The sequence below is a fragment of the Pristiophorus japonicus genome, chromosome 7, assembly GCF_044704955.1.
Source record: "Pristiophorus japonicus isolate sPriJap1 chromosome 7, sPriJap1.hap1, whole genome shotgun sequence".
Taxonomy (NCBI): domain Eukaryota; kingdom Metazoa; phylum Chordata; class Chondrichthyes; family Pristiophoridae; genus Pristiophorus; species Pristiophorus japonicus.
Window position 1 is genome coordinate 100740242 of NC_091983.1, and position 22561 is coordinate 100762802.

The 22561-nt window shown below is 44.6% G+C and overlaps 1 protein-coding gene across 1 annotated transcript in view; it reads right to left on the reverse strand.

Annotated features, from left to right (window-relative positions):
• The window catches only part of LOC139266602 (tyrosine-protein kinase Src42A-like), an 84147-nt gene that overhangs the window by 41503 nt on the left and 20083 nt on the right, over window positions 1–22561 (reverse strand). The window contains exons 3-4 of the mRNA XM_070884199.1: window positions 12446–12567; window positions 10565–10711 (exon numbers count right to left, since the gene is read on the reverse strand). Coding sequence (XP_070740300.1) covers window positions 10565–10711; window positions 12446–12567 — 269 coding nt within the window. The remainder of the gene's footprint in view (window positions 1–10564; window positions 10712–12445; window positions 12568–22561) is intronic.

Consider the following 22561-nt stretch of genomic DNA (forward strand, 5'->3'; position numbering starts at 1 on the left):
CTTTCAGGTATAAAAAGGGAAGCTCCACCTCTCTTCTCCACTTCAGTGCTGGCTAATAAACGACAGGTCACAGAGTGACCTTCTCTCAAGCATGGGCCTCGTGTGCATTTATACCGTATAGTAAGGACATATTATGGATATTGAACTGTGAGATGTTTGCTATGTTGCCTGTTCCAGCCTGGAAGGATCCGCGGGCAAAAAAATTCAGGGCCACTGGCAGATCCTTTGTCGCCCAGCTCTGAGGCTGCTCCTGGCTTAAGTTCAGGCAGCAGAAGTGCTGCCTGAAGACCCGAGGTGGGTAAGGCCTCCTGCTCAGAACCCTCCTCCTCCCTCTCCTTCTGCGAGCAGCTTGTCTTTGCTGCCTCTGCTCCATCTCCCTGTCATGCTGCAGCACGGGGGGGACTGCAACTAGAGACCCCATGACTGGGAGCAAGTGGGGTACTCAGAGACCTTCCAGGAGCAGCCAACGCCTTCATCCAGCAGCACTCCCTGCACATTTTAATAACTTTTGAAATGTCTTCCAGCAACTCAGTATTCATACAAACTCTGCAAAAGCCAGTACAACAGACTTACGCGCAAGTTGGATGTTTCCCTTTAAATAATGCTGGTGTGGTGGGGTGGGGGGTGGGGGTGTGTGTCCCTCGTGCAGTTGAACACATGTTCAGCTGTGCGTGTTTAGGAGAGAGCGTTGAATGGAGAGGCGACGTCAAAAATGGGTTACACGCTGAGTGACGTCACGATCTGCCTACTCTGCATACTACCAGCGCACGCACATACCGCCTGCACTATCGCCCTCACCACGGTGGCGAACGTTGGGGGCCATGCCGGATGCGGGTGGAAGTAAGAGAGATGGCACTTTTAAAAAATGGCCATAACTATGGGCGCAAAGGAACTGAAATTCACGGCCCTTATGTTCTTATAATTTAATGGACTGTTGTTAAATATTTTTGGTTTACAGCTTCAGATTATTAAAATTAAATTCATCAATACCAGTTGACTGTGAATGCTGCTTTTGAAGTTTAACCAATTAAAACATATATACAATAGTATTGACATTAAAAAAAATGTTTGATTGAGTTGTCAGCTCAACAAGATAAAGGTGTTAGTGCAAGGAGTCGAACCATTTTATTTATGTTTGTCATTTGATGCCAGCATCAAGCAGTTGCAGGTCAAGTAGAGCACAGATTAGATGCACAATAAACCTCCATTTATTTAGCCTGAACTGTGTTCCCTCAGCCGCAGGGCAATGTTCTTAACTGTGACAACACATCCTTAGGGCTTCTCTGCGTAAGATTGCAACTTATTAGCAGATTTGTGTTGTGAACCATTGTGCATTAGGTATACTCCATTGGGAGGCTGCCCAAAAGTCAAGCTTGACTCCCATTGTGTGCTGAAGCTTTGGATTTTTTTTAAACAACTTTTTTCAGATGTGGAGAAAGCATTGCAGTTTATTGTACTGCTTGTGACATCTAGCTGTTGAGCACTGCTTATTTACTGATTAACTTCCTGTTTGTTCAAATTGATTTTGATTTTCCTGAGGTTTAGGAAGCGTATTTTTTCCATTTTACGGTGTGCCAGTGTTGGGTGCTATTGGAATGAGATGCGTTGCTAAGAGCTCAAAAAACAAAAAGATGAAATAAACTCAGAAAATCCCAGAAACACTCAGCAGGTCAGACGGCATCCATCCGGGGAGAGAACAGAGAAGATGGTCATTTGGATGTGGACTATTTATTAAAACTGGCAGATATTATAGATGAACAATATTTGAAAAGGATCAGAACAAAGGGAAGAGGAAGAAAAATCAAATAAACACATACTCATTTTTCAAGTGCTTAAAGGTCCATTGGACATTTTGGAAACACTGTGGCCGAAATTGCCCTCCTCCATAAACAGAGCGCATGCATTCTAGCATCCCTTAGCACCAAGATGGATGGGGTGGTGTTAAGATCGAAATTCTGCTTTTTCGGGCCCAAAATGGAGCAGAGTGGTAATGACTGTGGTAATCTGTACTGAATTAAGGCTGTGAGGGGCCTAAGGCTAATAGGAGGGAAGGGCCTATATATGTACTATATATTGCATACAGTTCATAAAATCATCAAACAAATATAATTGTATATTTATCCAAATTTAACAACTAACAAAAATCAAAGCTATGTACAGTAAAAAACAGAGAATGGTTTCGTCCTGGTTTTAAACTGTGATATCAAACAAAAAAATATCTGAATACATATTTTCAAACAAAAACTGGTAAGCTCCTGGCCTTGACTGTGGCAAACAAATTACAAAAATCAAAGCTATGTCCATTAAAAACCCAGCAAAAACAGCATACAGTTCAAGCAGAGATTGGTTTCTTCCTTGCTTAAACTGTGATATCAAACAAAAAATTCTCTGAATACATCTCTTGAAACAAAGACTAGTTTCTTCCTGGCCTTAGCTGTGGCAAAGTCATGAATAATATCATCACAATTTAACGACCTGACAATTTCACTCTCAATGCTCAAAAGAGACAAAGCAGTGAGATGCTCCTGATTCATGGTGGATCGTAAAACATTTTTTATCCTTTTGAGAAGAGAGAAAGGACATTCTCCACGACAATTAGTGACCATTAATGACAAATACAGCCATAATGCAGTTTCTACATTTGGGAAACATTCCATCACAATGGATTCAATGATTACATGGTATACCCAAATAGACATACTCTCGTCCTCTTTTCTTTCTATATTTGAGAAGGTTGAAAAATCAACAAATTGGAAAAATTATTTTGTAAAATCTACTGAGGGATCACCTGGATATTTGTGACATAAGCATCTGATACCTTCACTGACTTGGGAGATTGACATATTATGTGAACAATTTGCCATGCAATCCGAGTTCTTGGTGGCAATGCAAGGGGTGCCCGAGAGCTTGTGGCAAGTGGTCAGGAGCATGGAGGAGTCTGCAGACGATGGTGGACTCCTAGAGTGACCGTGTGGATCCAGCTGCGATGAGGCATCTCTTGGGCGAGGTGGCAGCTGCCATTGCAGCACAGGCACAAGGGAATGAGCGTCGCTGTGCTTCTTTGACAGGCTGGCCGCTGCCCTGGAAGCTCAGAATGTTCTCATGCAGTCGGAGCAACAGACCACAGAGTGTCTTACTGCTGTCGTCCCTGGTGGCTTCCAGAGTGTGGCTGCTCTCATGCAGTCTCAGCTGGATGATACATGACATCTGACTCCAGCAGCTTGGTGGAGATGATGGGATGCTGCCCAGGGGAGTGGTGCTGGCTCCTTGGACCAGGATACTCATGTGGGCTCTCCCGTTCACAGCAGCCCTGAGCCAAGACCTGCCACTCAGCAATTGCCGCCAAGAGGCACAGAGGAGGATGCGGCACAGTCTGCAGCCGGCCCTTCCAGGGCCAGAGCTGGTTGAGGGTGTCCGAGAAGGACATCTACAGACACACAACAGCCTTCCCAAAGCCATGAGGCAGCCACAGGGGAGACACTGCGGCATAGTGCAAGGATAGGTCTGCGTAAGAGAGGTAATAAGGAGTTGCACAAGGGTGATAATTAATTATGTGAATGTTTTGGAAACCCATTGTTTGGGCTGTAATAAATCATTTTGTTTTTGGAATTTCTCATTAGGTCTCTCATTTAACTGTGTGGAAATGATGTGTGAGAGAGCTCACAATGTAGTCCATGGACATGGCCAGATACAGACTCAGCTGGCCATTCAGTTATGTGAAACGCGCAGCTATGAGATGGCTTTGTGCTTCCCTTGCAGGGTCACGATGGCGACGCTGCCTCCTGCATGGTTGCCTACCTGCATCCTGCTCCTCCTCCTGTGCCTCCTCCTCCTTCTCCTCCTCCACAGGTGGCACTGCTGCCTCATCCTCCAATGGCTGTGTCCTCATGATGGCCAGGTTGTGGAGCTTGCAGCATACCACCACGAATATGGAAACATGCTCTGGCGAGTACTGCAGCACACCCCCTGGGCGGTCCAAGCAGCGGAACCTCTGTTTGAGAATCCCAATTGTGTGCTCGATGATGGCCCTGGTGGCCAAGACACTGTCATTATAGGCGAGCTGCTCAGCAGTTCTAGGTTTGCGGAGAGCAGTCATGAGCCAAGTGCTCAGTGCGTAGCTCTTGTCACCTAGGAACCAGCCGCAATCTTGATTGGGACCAGTGAAGAGGCCTGGCACACCGGTCTGCTACAGTATGAAAGAATCGTGGCTGCTGCCATGAAACCGGGCATCCACTTCCACCAGCTGAACATTGAGGGAGTGGAATCCCTTGCGGTTCCAGAAGACCTCGGGAGTGTGTTGGGGTGCCCTCAGACTGACATGGATGCAATCAATGACCCCCTAGACACTGGGGAAGCGCGCAATGTGCAGGAATCCAGTCTGCCGCTCCAACTGCTTGTCCCTCATCATAGGGAAGAAGATATAATCACCCCTTCTCCTATAGAGAGCATCTGTGACCTCCCGTATGGATGTATGGGCTGCAAACTTTGAGATGCTGCAGATGTCTGCAGTGGCAGCTTGGGAGGGCCCAGTGGCATAAAAGTTCAGGGCAGTAGTAACCTTGGATGCCATGCTCAGGGCTGTCCTCACCCATGTTTGCGGCTCCAAGTCTGCCTGCAGGAGACTGCAGAGCTCCGTCACAACGTCCTTGCAGAATCGTAGTCTGCGCCGGCACTGATCATCATTCAGGTCCCTGTATGAGAACTGGTGGCGGAAGACCCTTTGTCAATATGGCCTTGTGCCCCCACGTCTGTACAGCCGTCTTGCTCTCTGTTGTGGCTTCTCCCTGCTGGTCTACTTAGTCCTCTGCCTCTGCAGGCTGCTGCTGCCCAATATCTGCCTCCGCTGCAGGCTGCCTCCTGGCTTGCTGGCCCAGTATCTGGTGCGGGGGGTCCGTGTACCTCACTCTCTTCCTTAGGGGACACCCTTGCTGAGGGCCTTCCTGTGGCAGCTCTCTGGCCTCCCCTCTGTTGCCACCTCCCTGGGCCTCTCCATGCTGGGTCGCCATGATAGCTGCAGCCCTTGCCCGCTGCCTCTGCAGCCATTGGATCCGGCGCTGCCTTCTCCTGCATGCCTCAGCGACACGCACAATGTGCAGGAGGCATTGGCCTGCCAGAACTGCCCCCATTTCCAACCCCTTCCCAAACCCAGCCTCCTTGATGTCGGCTCCCTGTTGTACAGGTGGGGGTGCCTCCAGCACTCTCAAACAATCGCACACTGTAGTCTTGCACTGGTTCTCAAACAAGGGGAAAAAGTCGGCAACACAAATTCAACAAAAACCAAGACACTTTTAAGGCACGCTGGTGGTGTGCATCAGGAACTATGCACCACCCGCAAAAAACAACTCTTGGCACTGGCAAGTGGTCGGGTGATTTTTAGAGTGGAATGTGGCTTCCGGCCTGGGACCTCAGTGGTGCACGCTCTCATGACACACTTATGAGTGCTGGCCAGCACCGTGGCGGAAGTGGGGGGAAGTGATGCAGTGATGGTCACTGCTGGGAAACCGCTGCAGGACAATTGGGCGATCGGCGGCCATTACACGAGAAGTCGGTGGCCACTACACTCCGCAGCATGTTCGCCGATTTCCGGTGGTAAAAGGCCTTAAGAAGAGGGGCAGTTTCAGCCCCACTGTTTGTATTGCGACTGTCCACTTTCTGCTAACACTAAAATGGGTCAACTGATCAGTAGAGCTCTGGACATGTGTTCAAACATGCTTGGCACACAGCTCCGTGCAACCCACATTAATAACCAGCCAGCAATATAACTGAGAATTGTTCACTATGTGCCTCACTCCACAGATAATGGGCTGAGATTGATAGGTATAAAAGATAGAAGGACTTGAATTTATATAGCGCCTTTCACGACCACAGCCAATGCAGTACTTTTGGAGTGTAATCACTGTTGTAATGTGGAAAACGTGGCAGCCAATTTGCACACAAACAAGCTCCCACAAACAGCAATGTGATAATGACCAGATAATCTGTTTTTTGGTATGTTGATTGAGGCATAAATGTTGGCCAGGTCACCAGGTTAACTCCCTTGCTCTTCTTCGAAATAGTGCCATGGGATCTTTTACGTCCATTTGAGAGAGCAGACGGGGCCTCGGTTTAACGTCTCATCTGAAAGACGGCACTTCCGACAGTGCAGTGCTCCCTCAGCACTGCACTGGAGTGTCAGTCTAGATTTTTTTTGTGCTCAAGTTCCTGGAGTGGGACTTGAATCCACAACCTTCTGACTCAGAGGTGAGGGTGCCAACCACTGAGCCACAGCTGACACTATGGTAGAACTGTAACCTTTGTTAATGAATTTTCACTTCCTTCATTTTCCCCCAATGTTTCCCCATTCTCTCACTGGACATTTTCACATCTTTGGTCCATTTTGGCAGCTTTCTCTAGATTAAAAGGGGCCAAAATAGCCCCTCTCCTTAAGGCCTGTTAGCACTGCAAATCGGCGGTCATGTTGCGGAATGGAGTGGAATGGCCACTGATAGCCCAATTGCCCTCCCAAGGTTTCCCGGCAGTGTCCCGACTCTCCCTAACCACTCCGCTGCTGCTGATCCACGGTATGCGCATCATTAACATGCGCACCACCGATCTAACCCCCTGACGCGACATTCCCCTCCGAAAATCTTCGGCCCGCCCGGCGGTGCCAAAACCAGCTTTCACCGGTGGTCCAGTGAGGCTGTGGCTTTCTGCAACGGTGTTGCTGCTCCCCTTAAAGAGGAGGATACACTACCGCTGCCACTATGATTCTTTTTTTGTCAGCCGACTGCCAGGTCGGGCCGAAAATTATGCCCCGGATTCGGCCGGGCCACCAACAGGAGAAACTACTTACAAACATGAATCCATCCAAAAGATACTGGGGGTAAATTTCCTTGGCACTGCTCCTGCTCGACCGCCATAACTTTACACGTGTAAATCGGGGTTTCTGTGACACCTCCAGTGAAATTATGGCAGCTGAGTAGGAGCAGCTCTAAGGAAATTCATGACCAAGGTTCTCATCTGATAAAGAAAGTCATTCAGCCCATCTTAGTTCATGCATCCAACCCGCTTCATTTCAGCCTCAACTGAGCCCCAAAAATCTGCATGCTGCATTCCTGGTGCTTGCGCTGGGATTGTACCTAGCGCTCTAGTGCTCACTCTTCAAATATTTATCCAATTCCCTTTTGAAAGTCACTAATGAGCAGCAGTCCATATCAAATTAACTCCCTGTGTGAAAACATATTTCCTCATGTCACCTCTTTTGCCTCGTTCTTTTGCCAATCACCTTAAATCTGTGTCCGCTGGTTACCAACCCTTCTACCATTGGGAACAGTTTCTCCTTATTTATTCCATCAAAACTCTTCATGATTTTGAACACCTCTATCAAATCTCCTGTTAACTTTCTCTGCTCTAAGGAGAATGGCCCCAGGTTCTCCAATGGTATCCACATAACTGAAGTCCCCCATCCCTGGTACCATTCTAGTAGATCTCTTCTGTACCTTCCCTATGGCTTTAACATCATTCCTAAAGTGTGGTGCCCAGAATTGAACACAATACTCCAGCTGAGACCTAATCAGTGTTTCATAAAGGTTTAGCATAACTTCCCTGCTTTTGTATTCTATGCCTCTATTGATAAAGCCAAAGATTCCATATTCTTCTTAACAACCTTCTCAACTTTGTTCTGTCACCTTCAAAGAGTTGTGCACATGTACCCTGAGGTCTCTCTGTTCTTGCATCTGCTTTAAAATTGTATAATTTGTTTATATTGCCTCTCCTCATTCTTCCTACCAAAATGTAGAACTTCACACATCTCTGCATTAAATTTAATTTGCCATGTGTCTGCCTATTTCACAAGTCTGTCTTTGTCCTCCTGAAGTCTATTACTATCTTCCTCATTGTTTACCACATTTCCGAGTTACCTGTCATTTGCAAACTTTTAAATTATGTTCTGTATACCCAAGTCCAGGTCATTAATATATATCAAAAGAGCAGTGGTCCTAATATTGGTGAACACTACTGCATATTTCCTTCCTATCTGAAAAACAAGAGTTCACCACTACTTTTTTGCTTTTTAATTCCTTAGCTAATTTTGTACCCACACTGCCACTATTCTTTTAATCCCATGGCTTTAATTTTGCCAACAAGTCTAATATGTGGTACTTTATGAACTGCCTTTTGAAAGTCCATATACATAATATCAACCACATTATCCTCATCATCCCTCTATGTTATTTCATCAAAGAACTCTATCAAGTTAGTCAAACATGATTTGCTTTTTAACAAATCCATGTTCCTTGAATTTATTAGCTCATACCTTTCCAAATGTCGATTAATTTTGTCCTGAATTATTGTCTCAATGTTTCCCTACCACTGATGTTAGGCTGACCAGCCAGTAGTTGCCGGGTTTATCCCTCTCCCCTTTTTTAAACATAGGTGTGACAGTTTCAATCCTCCAGTCCTCTGGCACCACTCCCTTATCTAAGGAGGATTGGAAGATTGTGGCCAGAGCCTTCACAATTTCCACCATTACTCCCCTCAGTAACCTGGGGTGCATACCATTGGACAGGGTGACTTTTCTAATTTGAGGACAGTCATCCTTTTAACTACCTCCTCTTTATCTATTTTTACCCTGCCAATATTGCTACTACCTCTTCCTCTACTGTTACATTGGCATCATTCTCTTCTCAAGAGAAGGCAGATGCAAAGTACTCATTTAGTACCTCAGCCAAGCTCTCTGCCTCCACAAGAAGATCTCCTTTTTGGGCCCTAATCGGCCCTATCCTTTCTTTGACTACCCTTTTACTATTTATATGTTTATAATAAGACTTTTGGGTTCTCTTTTAGGTTAGACGCTAATCTATTCTCATATACTCTCCTGGCCCCTCTTATTCTCTTTTATAGATCTCCTCTGTATTTTCTATATTCAGCTTGATTCTCTACTGTATTATGAACCCTTCATTTGTCATAAGCCTCCTTTTTATGTTTCATTTTAATCTCTATGGGGGTGAAAATTCGGTCGCGCCTCTGTTGTGGGGTTAACCCAGGCGGAACAATAAATATTGCACTGGGAAATGTTTTGTGTCTTGAGACGCAAAATTCACCAGCTGGGCCCTGAGTGTGGAGCGGAGTGCTAAGGGAGGCATTTCACACCTCTTTTAGGGCACTAGGCCGGTTGAGTAAGTGAAAATCCCGAGCTAAACAGCCGGCCTCGGAGTGCCCTAAGAGAGGCCTCGGGGAAAGAAAATCTGAAAAAAACTCACCAAAAACATTCCCAATACTTTACTGATGCCACATCCACATGAATTGTAAAAATAAAAAAATAAAAAAACAATCCCACTTACCTCATTCCTTCTCTCACTGCGGCTGCTACAGCTCGGTCCGCCAGCTTTCACAGGCAGTCCCAGCGGAGTGCTATGGATCGGGCAAGTTTCAAATTTTGAGCCGGTGTCGCAACTAGGGGCATTGCACACCAGCTCGCCCCTCCTGGGTGGTACGGCTCTGCTCCCCCGCAAACCCAGCACTGAATGTGCCGGTGGGGCGTTGGAAGCTGGACGCACGCCACAAAATGCTTTCCACCGCCATTACCACCTCTCTGGGGCGAAAACAGCGGCGGCAATGAACTGAAAATTCAGCCCATATATCTTTTGTCATCAAGGGAGCTCTAGCTTTGAATACAGTTGTCGGCATTAGGCACCTGCTGAATATATCAAAACACTAGGCATTAGGCACCTGCTGAATATATCTAAACTCATATAAGTTTAAAGTGGCCACATATAAAATGGCTGCCCAAGCATGATGGGAACCCCGTTAGTCAAGTAATGAACTGGGGCTGACCGAGCAATGACCGAGCAATGACCCTGTGAGGCCCACTACCAGGAATGCCTTGGATACAAGATAATTATAACGAACCATTATAGTACACTAGTATAATCAGTGACTTCACACAGCCGAACCCTGAGGAACAGAGATAAAGGGAGAAACTGCCTCACATAATGAGGTCATTAATCAGCCCGAGCTGACAAAACCGAACATACAGCCCCTGAGGTATCAGGGGAATTCTATTGGGTTAAAGAAACCTATATGTAATCTATAATCGTTATGATTGGATTGTGTCCAGCCAAAGTGGGCTGAGTAACTGTAAAGAACTATTGTAAAACATATAAATATCGATGAGTTTCTTTGTTCGTCGGAGAGAAGTGCCTGGATCCAGTCCTGAGGCTTCCTCCCCGCATGCAAAAATGAAGGCCGCATTGGCGTTGGAACCAACTCTGAGTGTTGAGTGATTCTTCTGAGAAAACATTCACACTAACAAATACACTTCCTTTTCCCCTCCTAGGAATGTGCCTATTCTGTTTGTGGACAATCTCCTCTTTGAAGGCCTCCCATTATTCAATTACTGTTTTGCCACCAATCTTTGATTCTAATTCACCTGAACCAGATCCCTTTTTAACTCACTGGAGTTAGCTCTCCTCCAGTTAAGTATTTTTATACATAATTGTTCCATGTCCTTTCCCATAACTATTCTAAACCTGATGATATTATTATCACTGTTCCCCAAATGCTCCCCCACTGAAACATGCTGTACCTTGCCCCACTTCAATTCCCAGAACTAGATCCAGCACTGCTTCCATCCTCAATGGGCTGAAAATACACTGATCAAGAAAGTTCTCTTGTACACATTTCAGGAATTCCTTCCTCTCTTTGCCCTGTACTATCCCAGTACTACCCAGTGCTAGGATAATTGAAGTATCCCATTATCACTAATCTACAGTTCTTGCATCTTTCTGTAATTTGCCTGAAGATTTTGCTCTATTATCTCCTTCCTGCTATTTGGTGGCCAATAGTATACACCCAATAGCATAATAGCTCCTCTTCATCTTCATGGATATTATCACTTGCCAATAAATCTGTAAGAAACATAGAAACATAGAAATTTACAGCACAGAAGGAGGCCATTTTGGCCTATGATGCCCGCCCCGGCTGACAAAGGGCCACATGGCTCTCAATCAGCAGCCCTGAAGGTTACATATAAACCTATGAACAATGAACAATGGCCGTCAGGTAAAGAGCATCCGGCCCAACCAGTCTGCCCACACAACTGCATGTATTGCAACATTTTACACTCCACCCCACCCGGAGCCATGCGATCTCCTGGGAGAGGCAAAAAAACAGATAAAAATCCAGGACAATTGGGGAAAAAAATCTGGGAAAATTCCGCTCCGACCCATCCAGGCAATCGAAACTAGTCCAGGAGGTCACTCTGGCCATATTAGATCCATGATGTACTTACCATCATATCTGTGCCAGCCAACAAGAGATTATCCCATCTATTCCCACTTACCAGCTCTCGGTCCATATCCCTGCAGGTTATGGCACTTCAAGTGCACATCCAAGCACCGATAAATGTGGTGAGGGTTTCTGCCTCCACCACCCTTCCAGGCAGTGAGCTCCAGACCCCCACAACCCTCTGGGTGAAGAAGCTTCCCCTCAAATTCCCTCTAATCCTTCCAACAACCACCTTAAAACTATGCCCCCTTGTAATTGACCCCTCCACCAAGGGAAATAGGCCCTTGCTATCCACTATATCCAGGCCCCTCAAAATTTTATACACCTCAATGAGGACTTCCCTCAGCCTCCTCTGTTCCAAGGAGAACAAACCCAACCTATCTAATCTGTCCTTATAGCTAAGATTCTCCATTCCAGGTAGAATCCACATAAATCTCTTCTCCAGTGCAATCACGTCCTTCCTATAATACAGCGACCAGAACTGCACGCAGTATTTCAGCTGTTTCCTAACCAGTGTATTATACAATTTAAGCATAACCTCCCTGCTCTTGTATTCTATGCCTCAGCCAATAAAGGCAAGCATTCGGTATGCCTTCTGAACCACCTTATCCACCTGGCCTGCTACTTTCAGGAAACTGTGGACAAGCGCTCCAAGGTCCTTTTGTTCATCTACACTTCTAAGTGGCTTACCATTTAATGTGTATACCCTTTTCCTTATTAGCCCTCCCCAAGTGCATTACCTCACACATCTCCGAATTAAATTCCATTTGCCACTGTTCTGCCCACTTGACCAGTAGATTGATATCCTGCTGCAGTCCATAACTTTCCTCTTCATTATTAACCACACAGCCAATTTTAGTGAAGTACAGTTAAATGCTATGGGAAAGAACACTTCTTAACTAATCTTCCATTTCCCTATGCAAACCAGCCCAGGGAAGTTCAACTAAAATGTCAGGGAAGCTCAACTAAAATGTCATATGAGACTGAGATCCAAAAGTTGTGTCTCCTAGTTGATAGTTCAATAACTCTACATTGACCCAGGAAGGATCATTGGCTCCGGCATAGGACTAATATCTTAAATGCCCTCTTCTCCTTATCAAGCTGTTTTGAACTAACTCCCTATAACAAATGGCTGATTTTCTCAAACATCAAACTGCAGCTACAAGTATAATCAACATACCTGATAAGAAATAAATGTCATTCATTTCCTTATTCTGCCAAACTAGGAAAGATCCATTTTGGTTTTCATCTCTCAGCAGATACCTTTTTGCATCAATATGGATCATGCTGCCGAAGAACCACCTGAAGGATTAACAATGTTGCATTCAGAGATTTCTGCTGCCATCATCATTAAAACAGAGAGAAAACATCCTCATGCAGTTATTTCTCATGGAAGAAGAAATCAGCCTTAAGCAGACTTCACCACAGCTATGAATATCTTTCCAGAATCATCTGCTATGAGGCACATTTGTCATAATATTATTTTCAGGGATTTTACATATCCAGATAATCAAGGGAATACAGATTGCATCCTACAAGTGTTACTGGTATCTGTTGTGCAGATGCATTCGCACTTTAGATAATACTATTTTCTTTTTATTCTCTTTATATCATGATTGTTATATTTAGGGAGGATAAGTGTGAAATGCTTTCTAAACATTTTCTATGGGCTAGACTTTCCATCTCCCGCCGCCACTGCCTGTATCCCGGCAGTAATTGGGTAGTATGAAGAGATGGAGTCATCCATACCGCCCGATTACCGCCGAGATCTAAAGCCACAACTTTTACCCGATTCCCTCCTGGCAGTAGTGGTGGCGGCAGTGTGCGGCAGCGGGCAGGCTCAGTCATCGTGTAAGGCCGGCTTCATCTCGAATGGCCTTACTGCGCATGCGTGAGGTTTTTTTGTGCACATGTGCGATTTTTTTAATCATTACCTGCTGAAGCTTTCTTTCTCAGCATATCAGTTTCCTTCAAGGGAATCTTCCATCAGTGTCTACTGCGGACAATGGCCCAGATTGTGCTGCCAAAATAACGGTGAGTTTAATGGCGCTCACTGTTATTAATGTCTAAATTGTCCAGCAACTTGTGGTGAGGAATAGTTATCCCACGAATTGCGCATCTCCACAAATTGTTGGACGATTTGTGTCACTCTGCTGTTAGCCTCACAGAAACGGCAGTTCGTCCTCAACCTCCTCATGAGTTTCAAGAAATTGTTGCATTTGTGCATTAAATACAAATTAAATTCGGCACTGAAAGTTAGGGCTGCTATTTTAATTAGGAGATTTATGTTCCTGCGGCAATTAATGGAATGGCCTCATTGGTGGAGTGAAGAGGCCAAGCTGCAAAACTGTAAATGAATGCTCCATTGCAGTACAAGCCTCCTGTGCCACCAGCGTAGGTCGAATGAAAAAGTCAAGGCACACACAAATTACCATAAAATGGGCACAAGGCCTCTGCTCTTGGTTCACCACCTCCTCTGTGCCTGGTGTGTGCCTTCACTGCCAGGTCACGGAACATAAGAACATAAGATATGGGAGCAGGAGTAGGCCATTTGGCCCCTCGAGCCTGCTCCGCCATTCAATAAGATTATGGCTGATCTGATCATGGACTCAGCTCCACTTCCCTGCCCGTTCCCCATAACCATTTACTCCATGCAATGTTTATGTTTCAACCCCCTCCCCACCGCCCCCACCCCCAACCCCGCCACTCCACCTGGACAAAATGTTATAGTGATACAAATTGTCCTTGGTATGTAAATTCTGATAACGGCTACTCTGAATTCATGGCAGATCTTAGGATTGAGCACCGGAAAATAGGGCAGAACCTGGTTCCCACGATTTTGGTGGTAGCTGGCGGGGCGCGGGGGCTTGGGGTTGGGAGGAGGGTAGTTTGTTGGAAGGGGCTGTTGGTGGTTCTTGCACCCGTTCCACTAGAAACATAGAAAAATAGAAACATAGAAAATAGGTGCAGGAGTAGGCCATTCGGCCCTTTGAGCCTGTACCGCATTCAATAAGATCATGGCTGATCATTCCCTCAGTACCCCTTTCCTGCTTTCTCTCCATACCCCTTGATCCCTTTAGCCGTAAGGGCCATATCTAACTCCCTCTTGAATATATCCAATGAACTGGCATCAACAACTCTCTGTGGCAGGGGATTCCACAGGTTAACAACTCTCTGAGTGAAGAAGTTTCTCCTCATCTCAGTCCTAATTGGCCTACACCTTATCCTAAGACTATGTCCCCTGGTTCTGGACTTCCCCAACATCGGGAACATTCTTCCCGCATATAACCTGTCCAGTCCCGTCAGAATCTTATACGTTACTATGAGATCCCCTCTCATCCTTCTAAACTCCAGTGAATAAAGGCCCAGTTGATCCAGTCTCTCCTCATATGACAGTCCAGCCATCCCTGGAATTAGTCTGGTGAACCTTCGCTGCACTCCCTCAATAGCAAGAACGTCCTTCCTCAGATTAGGAGACCAAAACTGAACACAATATTCCAGGTGAGGCCTCACTAAGGCCCTGTACAGCTGCAGTAAGACCTCCCTGTTCCTATACTCAAATCCCCTAGCTATGAAGGCCAACATACCATTTGCCTTCTTCACCACCTGTTGTACCTGCATGCCAACCTTCAATGACTGATGAACCATGACACCCACGTCTCGTTGCACCTCCCCTTTTCTTAATCTGCCGCCATTCAGATAATATTTTGTCTTCGTGTTTTTGCCCGCAAAATGGATAACCTCACATTTATCCACATTATACACCATCTGCCATGTATTTGCCCACTCATCTAACCTGTCCAAGTCACCCTGCAGCCTCTTAGCATCCTAGGGATGTTGGGGAGGGCATCAAACAGGAAATTAGGGGTGCATGCAATAAAGGTGTAGCAGTTATAATGGGTGACTTTAATATGCACATAGATTGGGCTAGCCAAACTGGAAGCAATACGGTGGAGGAGGATTTCCTGGAGTGCATAAGGGATGGTTTTCTAGACCAATATGTTGAGGAACCAACTAGGGGGGAGGCCATCTTAGACTGGGTGTTGTGTAATGAGAGAGGATTAATTAGCAATCTCATTGTGCGAGGCCCCTTGGGGAAGAGTGACCATAATATGGTGGAATTCTGCATTAGGATGGAGAATGAAACAGTAATTTCAGAGACCATGGTCCAGAACTTAAAGAAGGGTAACTTTGAAGGTATGAGGCGTGAATTGGCTAGGATAGATTGGCGAATGATACTTAGGGGGTTGACTGTGGATGGGCAATGGCAGACATTTAGAGACCGCATGGATGAAGTACAACAATTGTACATTCCTGTCTGGCGTAAAAATAAAAAGGGGAAGGTGGCTCAACCGTGGCTATCTAGGGAAATCAGGGATAGTATTAAAGCCAAGGAAGTGGCATACAAATTGGCCAGAAATAGCAGCGAACCTGGGGACTGGGAGAAATTTAGAACTCAGCAGAGGAGGACAAAGGGTTTGATTAGGACAGGGAAAATGGAGTATGAGAAGAAGCTTGCAGGGAACATTAAGGCGGATTGCAAAAGTTTCTATAGGTATGTAAAGAGAAAAAGGTTGGTGAAGACAAACGTAGGTCCCCTGCAGTCAGAATCAGGGGAAGTCATAACGGGGAGCAAAGAAATGGCGGATCAATTGAACAAGTACTTTGGTTCGGTATTCACTAAGGAGGATACAAACAACCTTCCGGATATAAAAGGGGTCAGAGGGTCTAGTAAGGAAGAGGAACTGAGGGAAATCTTTATTAGTCGGGAAATTGTGTTGGGGAAATTGATGGGATTGAAGGCAGATAAATCCCCAGGGCCTGATGGCCTGCATCCTAGAGTACTTAAGGAGGTGGCCTTGGAAATAGCGGATGCATTGACAGTCATTTTCCAACATTCCATTGACTCTGGATCAGTTCCTATGGAGTGGAGGGTAGCCAATGTAACCCCACTTTTTAAAAAAGGAGGGAGAGAGAAAACAGGGAATTATAGACCGGTCAGCCTGACCTCAGTAGTGGGTAAAATGATGGAATCAATTATTAAGGATGTCATAGCAGTGCATCTGGAAAATGGTGACATGATAGGTCCAAGTCAGCATGGATTTGTGAAAGGGAAATCATGCTTGACAAATCTTCTGGAATTTTTTGAGGATGTTTCCAGTAAAGTGGACAAAGGAGAACCAGTTGATGTGGTATATTTGGACTTTCAGAAGGCTTTCGACAAGGTCCCACACAAGAGATTAATGTGCAAAGTTAAAGCACATGGGATTGGGGGTAGTGTGCTGACGTGGATTGAGAACTGGTTGTCAGACAGGAAGCAAAGAGTAGGAGTAAACGGGTACTTTTCAGAATGGCAGGCAGTGACTAGTGGAGTGCCGCAAGGTTCTGTGCTGGGGCCCCAGCTGTTTACATTGTACATTAATGATTTAGACGAGGGGATTAAATGCAGTATCTCCAAATTTGCGGATGATACTAAGTTGGGTGGCAGTGTGAGCTGCGAGGAGGATGCTATTAGGCTGCAGAGTGACTTGGATAGGTTAGGTGAGTGGGCAAATGCATGGCAGATGAAGTATAATGTGGATAAATGTGAGGTTATCCACTTTGGTGGTAAAAACAGAGAGACAGACTATTATCTGAATGGTGACAGATTAGGAAAAGGGAAGGTGCAACGAGACCTGGGTGTCATGGTACATCAGTCATTGAAGGTTGGCATGCAGGTACAGCAGGCGGTTAAGAAAGCAAATGGCATGTTGGCCTTCATAGCGAGGGGATTTGAATACAGGGGCAGGGAGGTGTTGCTACAGTTGTACAGGGCCTTGGTGAGGCCACACCTGGAGTATTGTGTACAGTTTTGGTCTCCTAACTTGAGGAAGGACATTCTTGCTATTGAGGGAGTGCAGCGAAGGTTCACCAGACTGATTCCCGGGATGGCGGGACTGACCTATCAAGAAAGATTGGATCAATTGGGCTTGTATTCACTGGAGTTCAGAAGAATGAGAGGGGACCTCATAGAAACGTTTAAAATTCTGACGGGTTTAGACAGGTTAGATGCAGAAAGAATGTTCCCAATGTTGGGGAAGTCCATAACCAGGGGTCACAGTCTGAGGATAAGGGGTAAGCCATTTAGGACCGAGATGAGGAGAAACTTCTTCACCCAGAGAGTGGTGAACCTGTGGAATTCTCTACCACAGAAAGTAGTTGAGGCCAATTCACTAAATATATTCAAAAGGGAGTTAGATGAAGTCCTTACTACTCGGGGGATCAAGGGTTATGGCGAGAAAGCAGGAAGGGGGTACTGAAGTTTCATGTTCAGCCATGAACTCATTGAATGGCGGTGCAGGCTAGAAGGGCTGAATGGCCTGCTCCTGCACCTATTTTCTATGTTTCTATGTTTCCTCACAGCTCACACCGCCACCCAGTTTAGTGTCATCTGCAAACTTGGAGATATTACACTCAATTCCTTCATCCAAATAGTTAATGTATATTGTAAAGAGCTGGGGTCCCAGCATTGAACCCTGCGGCACTCCACTAGTCACTGCCTGCCATTATGAAAAGGACCCGTTTATCCCGACTCTCTGCTTCCTGTCTGCCAACCAGTTCTCTATCCACATCAGTACATTACCCCCAATACCATGCGCTTTGACTTTGCACACCAATCTCTTGTGCGGGACCTTGTCAAAAGCCTTTTGAAAGTCCAAATACACCACATCCACTGGTTCTCCCTTGTCCACTCTGCTAGTTACATCCTCAAAAAATTTCAGAAGATTCGTCAAGCATGATTTCCCTTTCATAAATCCATGCTGACTTGGACCGATCCTGCTACTGCTTTCCAAATGCACTGCTATTTCATCCTTAATGATTGATTTCAACATTTTTCCCATTACTGATGTCAGGCTAACTGGTCTATAATTACCCGTTTTCTCTCTCCCTCCTTTTTAAAAATGTGGTGATACACTAGCTACCCCCCAGTCCATAGGAACTGATTCAGAGTTGATAGATTGTTGGAAAATGATCACCAATGCATTCACTATTTCAAGGGCCACTTCCTTAAGTACTCTGGGATGCAGACTATCAGGCCTCGGGGATTTATCAGCCTTCAATCCCATCAATTTCCCTAACACAATTTCCCGCCTAATAAGGACATCCTTCAGTTCCTCCTTCTCACTAGACCCACTGTCCACAAGTACATTCGGAAGGTTATTCGTATCTTCCTTCGTGAGGACAGAACCGAAGTATTTGTTCAATTGGTCTGGCATTTCTTTGTTCCCCATTATAAATTCACCTGAATCTAACGGCAAGGGACCTACATTTGTCTTCACTAATCTTTTTCTCTTCACATATCAAAAGAAGCTTTTGCAGTCAGTTTTTATGTTCCCTGCAAGCTTCCTCTCGTACTCTATTTTCCCCCTCTTAATTAAACCCTTAGTCCTCCTCTGTTGAATTCTAAATTTCTCCCAGTCCTCAGATTTGTTACTTTTTCTAACCAATTTATATGCCTCTTCCTTGATTTTAACACTATCCTTAATTTCTCTTGTTAGCCACGGTTGAGCCACCATCCCTGTTTTATTTTTACTCCAGACAGGGATGTATAATTGCTGAAGTTCATCCATGTGATCTTTAAATGCTTGTCATTGCTTATCCACCGTCAACCCTTTAAGTATCCTTTGCAAGTCTATTCTAGCCAATTCACGCCTCATACCGTCGAAGTTACCTTTCCTTAAGTTCAGGTCCCTAGTTTCCGAATTAACTATGTTACTCTCCATCTTAATAAAGAATTCTACCATATTATGGTCACTCTTCCCCAAGGGGCCTCGCACAACAAGATTGTTAATTAGTCCCTTCTAATTACACATCACCTTGTCTAGGATGGCCAGTTCTCTCATTGGTTCCTCAACATAATGGTCGAGAAAACCATCCCTAATACACTCCATGAGATCCTCCTCCACCGCATTATTACCAGTTTGGTTTGCCCAATCAATATGTAGATTAAAGTCGCCCATGATAACTGCTGCACCTTTATTGCACACATCCCTTATTTCTTGTTTGATGCTGTCCCCAACCTCACTACTACTCTTTGGTGGTCTGTACACAACTCCCACTAGCGTTTTCTGCCATTTCGTATTCCGCAGCTCCACCCATACCGATTCCACATCATCCAGGCTAATGTTCCTCCTTACTATTGCATTAATTTCCTTTTTAACCAGCAACGCCACCCTGCCTCCTTTTCCTCTCTGCCTATCCTTCCCAAATGTTGAATACCCTCGATGTTGAGTTCCCAACCTTGGCCACCCTGGAGCCATGTCTCCGTGATGCCAATTACATCATATCCATTAACTGCTGTCTGCGCAGTTAATTCGGCCACCTTATTCCGAATACTCCTCGCATTGAGGCACAGAGCCTTCAGACTTGTCTTTTTAACACACTTTGCCCCTTTAGAATTTTGCTGTAATGTGGGCCTTTTTGTTTTTTGCCTTGGGTTTCTCTGCTCTCCACTTTTACTATCCTCCTTTCTATCTTTTGCTTCTGCCTCCATTTTATTGGAAAAAATTTGATCAAGTTAGTATCAGAGTACAGCTGCTTTGGTGGCAAACTCATGTAAATGCATGCCAAGGATAACCAAGAGTGCCAAATGGAGTTCATTGAAAGTAAAGCAGAGCCCACAGAATTTAACATTTATTGGATGACTTGTTCTAGATTGTAGACTGAAAATACAACTCTGAAATTAATTACGAAAAACTTTATTACTGCTCTACAAAAATACAATTTGTAGTTTTAAGTTAACCAGACTTAAAGACTGTACGCCAACAGGAATTCTGTATAACAAAATGATATTCAATAAATGATGCTTCAATATTCTTTACAATCATAAATCTGAAAAAGCCAAAGCTGCAATGGCTCAGAACCCTATCTTTCATTCATAAATATTCGTAAATTTCTGTGATTATCAAAGTGACAGATGTCACAGTTGGGTGTGTCAGGATCAAATACTCCCAGGTTGGGTACTAAATGAGCCCGATGGAATGATTGCCTCCCTCAACTGGTGTCCATATTGCTGGGTCAGGGGCACTTAAGTGCACCCTTTTCATGGCGCTTTTAATTGCCGGCGGTATTTTGGGCGTTTTTTTTTTAAAAGCCGAAAATAGCGCTGGGTGGTCTTGCAGATGGTAAACAGGCAGTGCACGACATTTATGAGCGAAAATCAATTGTGTCTACTGGGCGGGCAGCTGGATTTACCACCGCGGTTCATTGGACCCCAAAACTACTGCCGGCGGTAATCGGGTGGTATATGGGCACAAGTTTGGATCTCAAACTTAAATTGGGTGGTAATGCATTAAAAAACTTAAATTGGGCACTAAATTGGGTAGTAATCAGGCGAAAAGATCGCAAAAGTTTAGCCCTATATTCTTGGTCCAGAATTTGCTGGAAAAATAATGGCGGGTTTAATGTGCAGAGAGTCATTAATGGGTAAATAACCCAGCAATTTGTGGTGAGGAAGACATACACAGTGAGTTGTAAATTGCCATAAATTGTGAGATGATTTGTACTGATCTGCCATTAGCCTCGTAAAAATAGAAGCTTACCACCGAGCTCCCCATGAGTTTCAAGACATTTCTGAACTTGCTCTAATAAAACTAATTAAATTCGGTGCAGAACATTAGGGCTGGCATTTAACATTGTAAGGACCCATTTAATGACAAGATTTATTTTCCTGCAATGCTACTCAACCTCAGAGTCCCATAAAGGGAACAATTGAAACTACGGAGTTTCACTCCTGCAAGTAGTAAATTGTTCCTAGAGATTTTTTTAATGTAAAATTTAAATGTTGTTTCCTTACATTTCCTTTCAGTTTCTTTCTCTCTATTAGTCAAATTTTCTGTATCTAATATGACTCTAATTCATCCTATTTCCTATTCCGTCATTCCTTTTTCTTTATCCTTAAATTTAATTGGTTAAGAAGAACTTTTTAGCTGAAGGATGAGGAAAAAAATCTAACAAAACGGGGCATGACGTGAAATGGCTCCGGCAAAATCTGGCACAAAATTATAATGTGTTCTTTTAGTAAACTACTTTAGCTGACATCAGATAGAAACATTGTTAGTGGAGTGCAAGGATTTTTAATAATGTTGTTAGTTAATTTCTTCCTTGCACTTCTGTCCTTGCAACCTACGGCCCCATCGCTATCGTTCATTTCCTCTTCAAATTCCTTGTGCTGTTACATCAAAATCCTGTTGCCTCCCAGATCCATGCCCATTTTTCTTGCAGCTCCCTCCAATCAGGTTTCTGCCCCTCCTGCAGCATTGAAATGGCCTTAACCAAAGCAATAAACAATATATTCGGTGACTGTGACTGTGGTGCTTTATCTGTCTTCATGCTCCTCAGGTGAACATTTAGGAAACAGTGATTATAGTACCATAAGATTTAGATTAGCTACGGAAAAGGACAAGGAGCAATCTAGAGTAAAAATGTTTAACTGGAGGAAGGCCAATTTCAATGGGAAGAGAACAGATCTGGCCCGGGTAAACTGAAATCAAAGATTGGCAGGCAAAACTGTCGTGGAACAATGGGCTGCCTTTAAATAGGGAATAGTTCAAGTACAGTCATGGTACATTCCCACGAGGGGGAAGGTAGGGCAACTAAAGTCAGAGCTCCCTGGATGACGAAACAAATAGAGAATATGATGAAGCAGAAAAAGAGCACGTATGACAGATGTCAGGTTGCAAATACATCTGAGAATCAGGCTTTATATCGAAAGGTCAGAGGAGAAGTGAAAAAGAAAATAAGAGGGACAAAAAGAGGTTATGAAAATAGAATGGCAGCCAACATAAAAGGTAATCAAAAAGTCTTCTATAGGCATATAAATAGTAAAAGTGCAGTAAGAGGAGGGGTGGGGCCGATCAGGGACCAGAAAGAAGACCTATGCATGACTGAGCTACGAAATGAATACTTTGCATCTGTCTTCATCAAGGAAGAAAATGCTGCCATATACAGGAGGTAGTGGAGACATTTGATAAGCTAAAAATTGATAAAGAGGTATTAGAAAGGCTGGCTGTACTTCAAGTAGAAATCACCAGGAGCAGATGCTGAGGGAATTAAGGGCGGAAATCGCGGAGGTACTGGCCATAATCTTCCAATCCTCTATAGATACAGGCATGGTGCCAGAGGACTGGAGAATTGCAAATGTTCAAAAAATGGTGTAAAGAAAAACCCAGTAACTACATGCCAGTCAGTCTAACCTTGGTAGTGTGGAAGCTTTTAGAAACAGTAATCAGCGACAAAATTAACAGTCACTTGGATA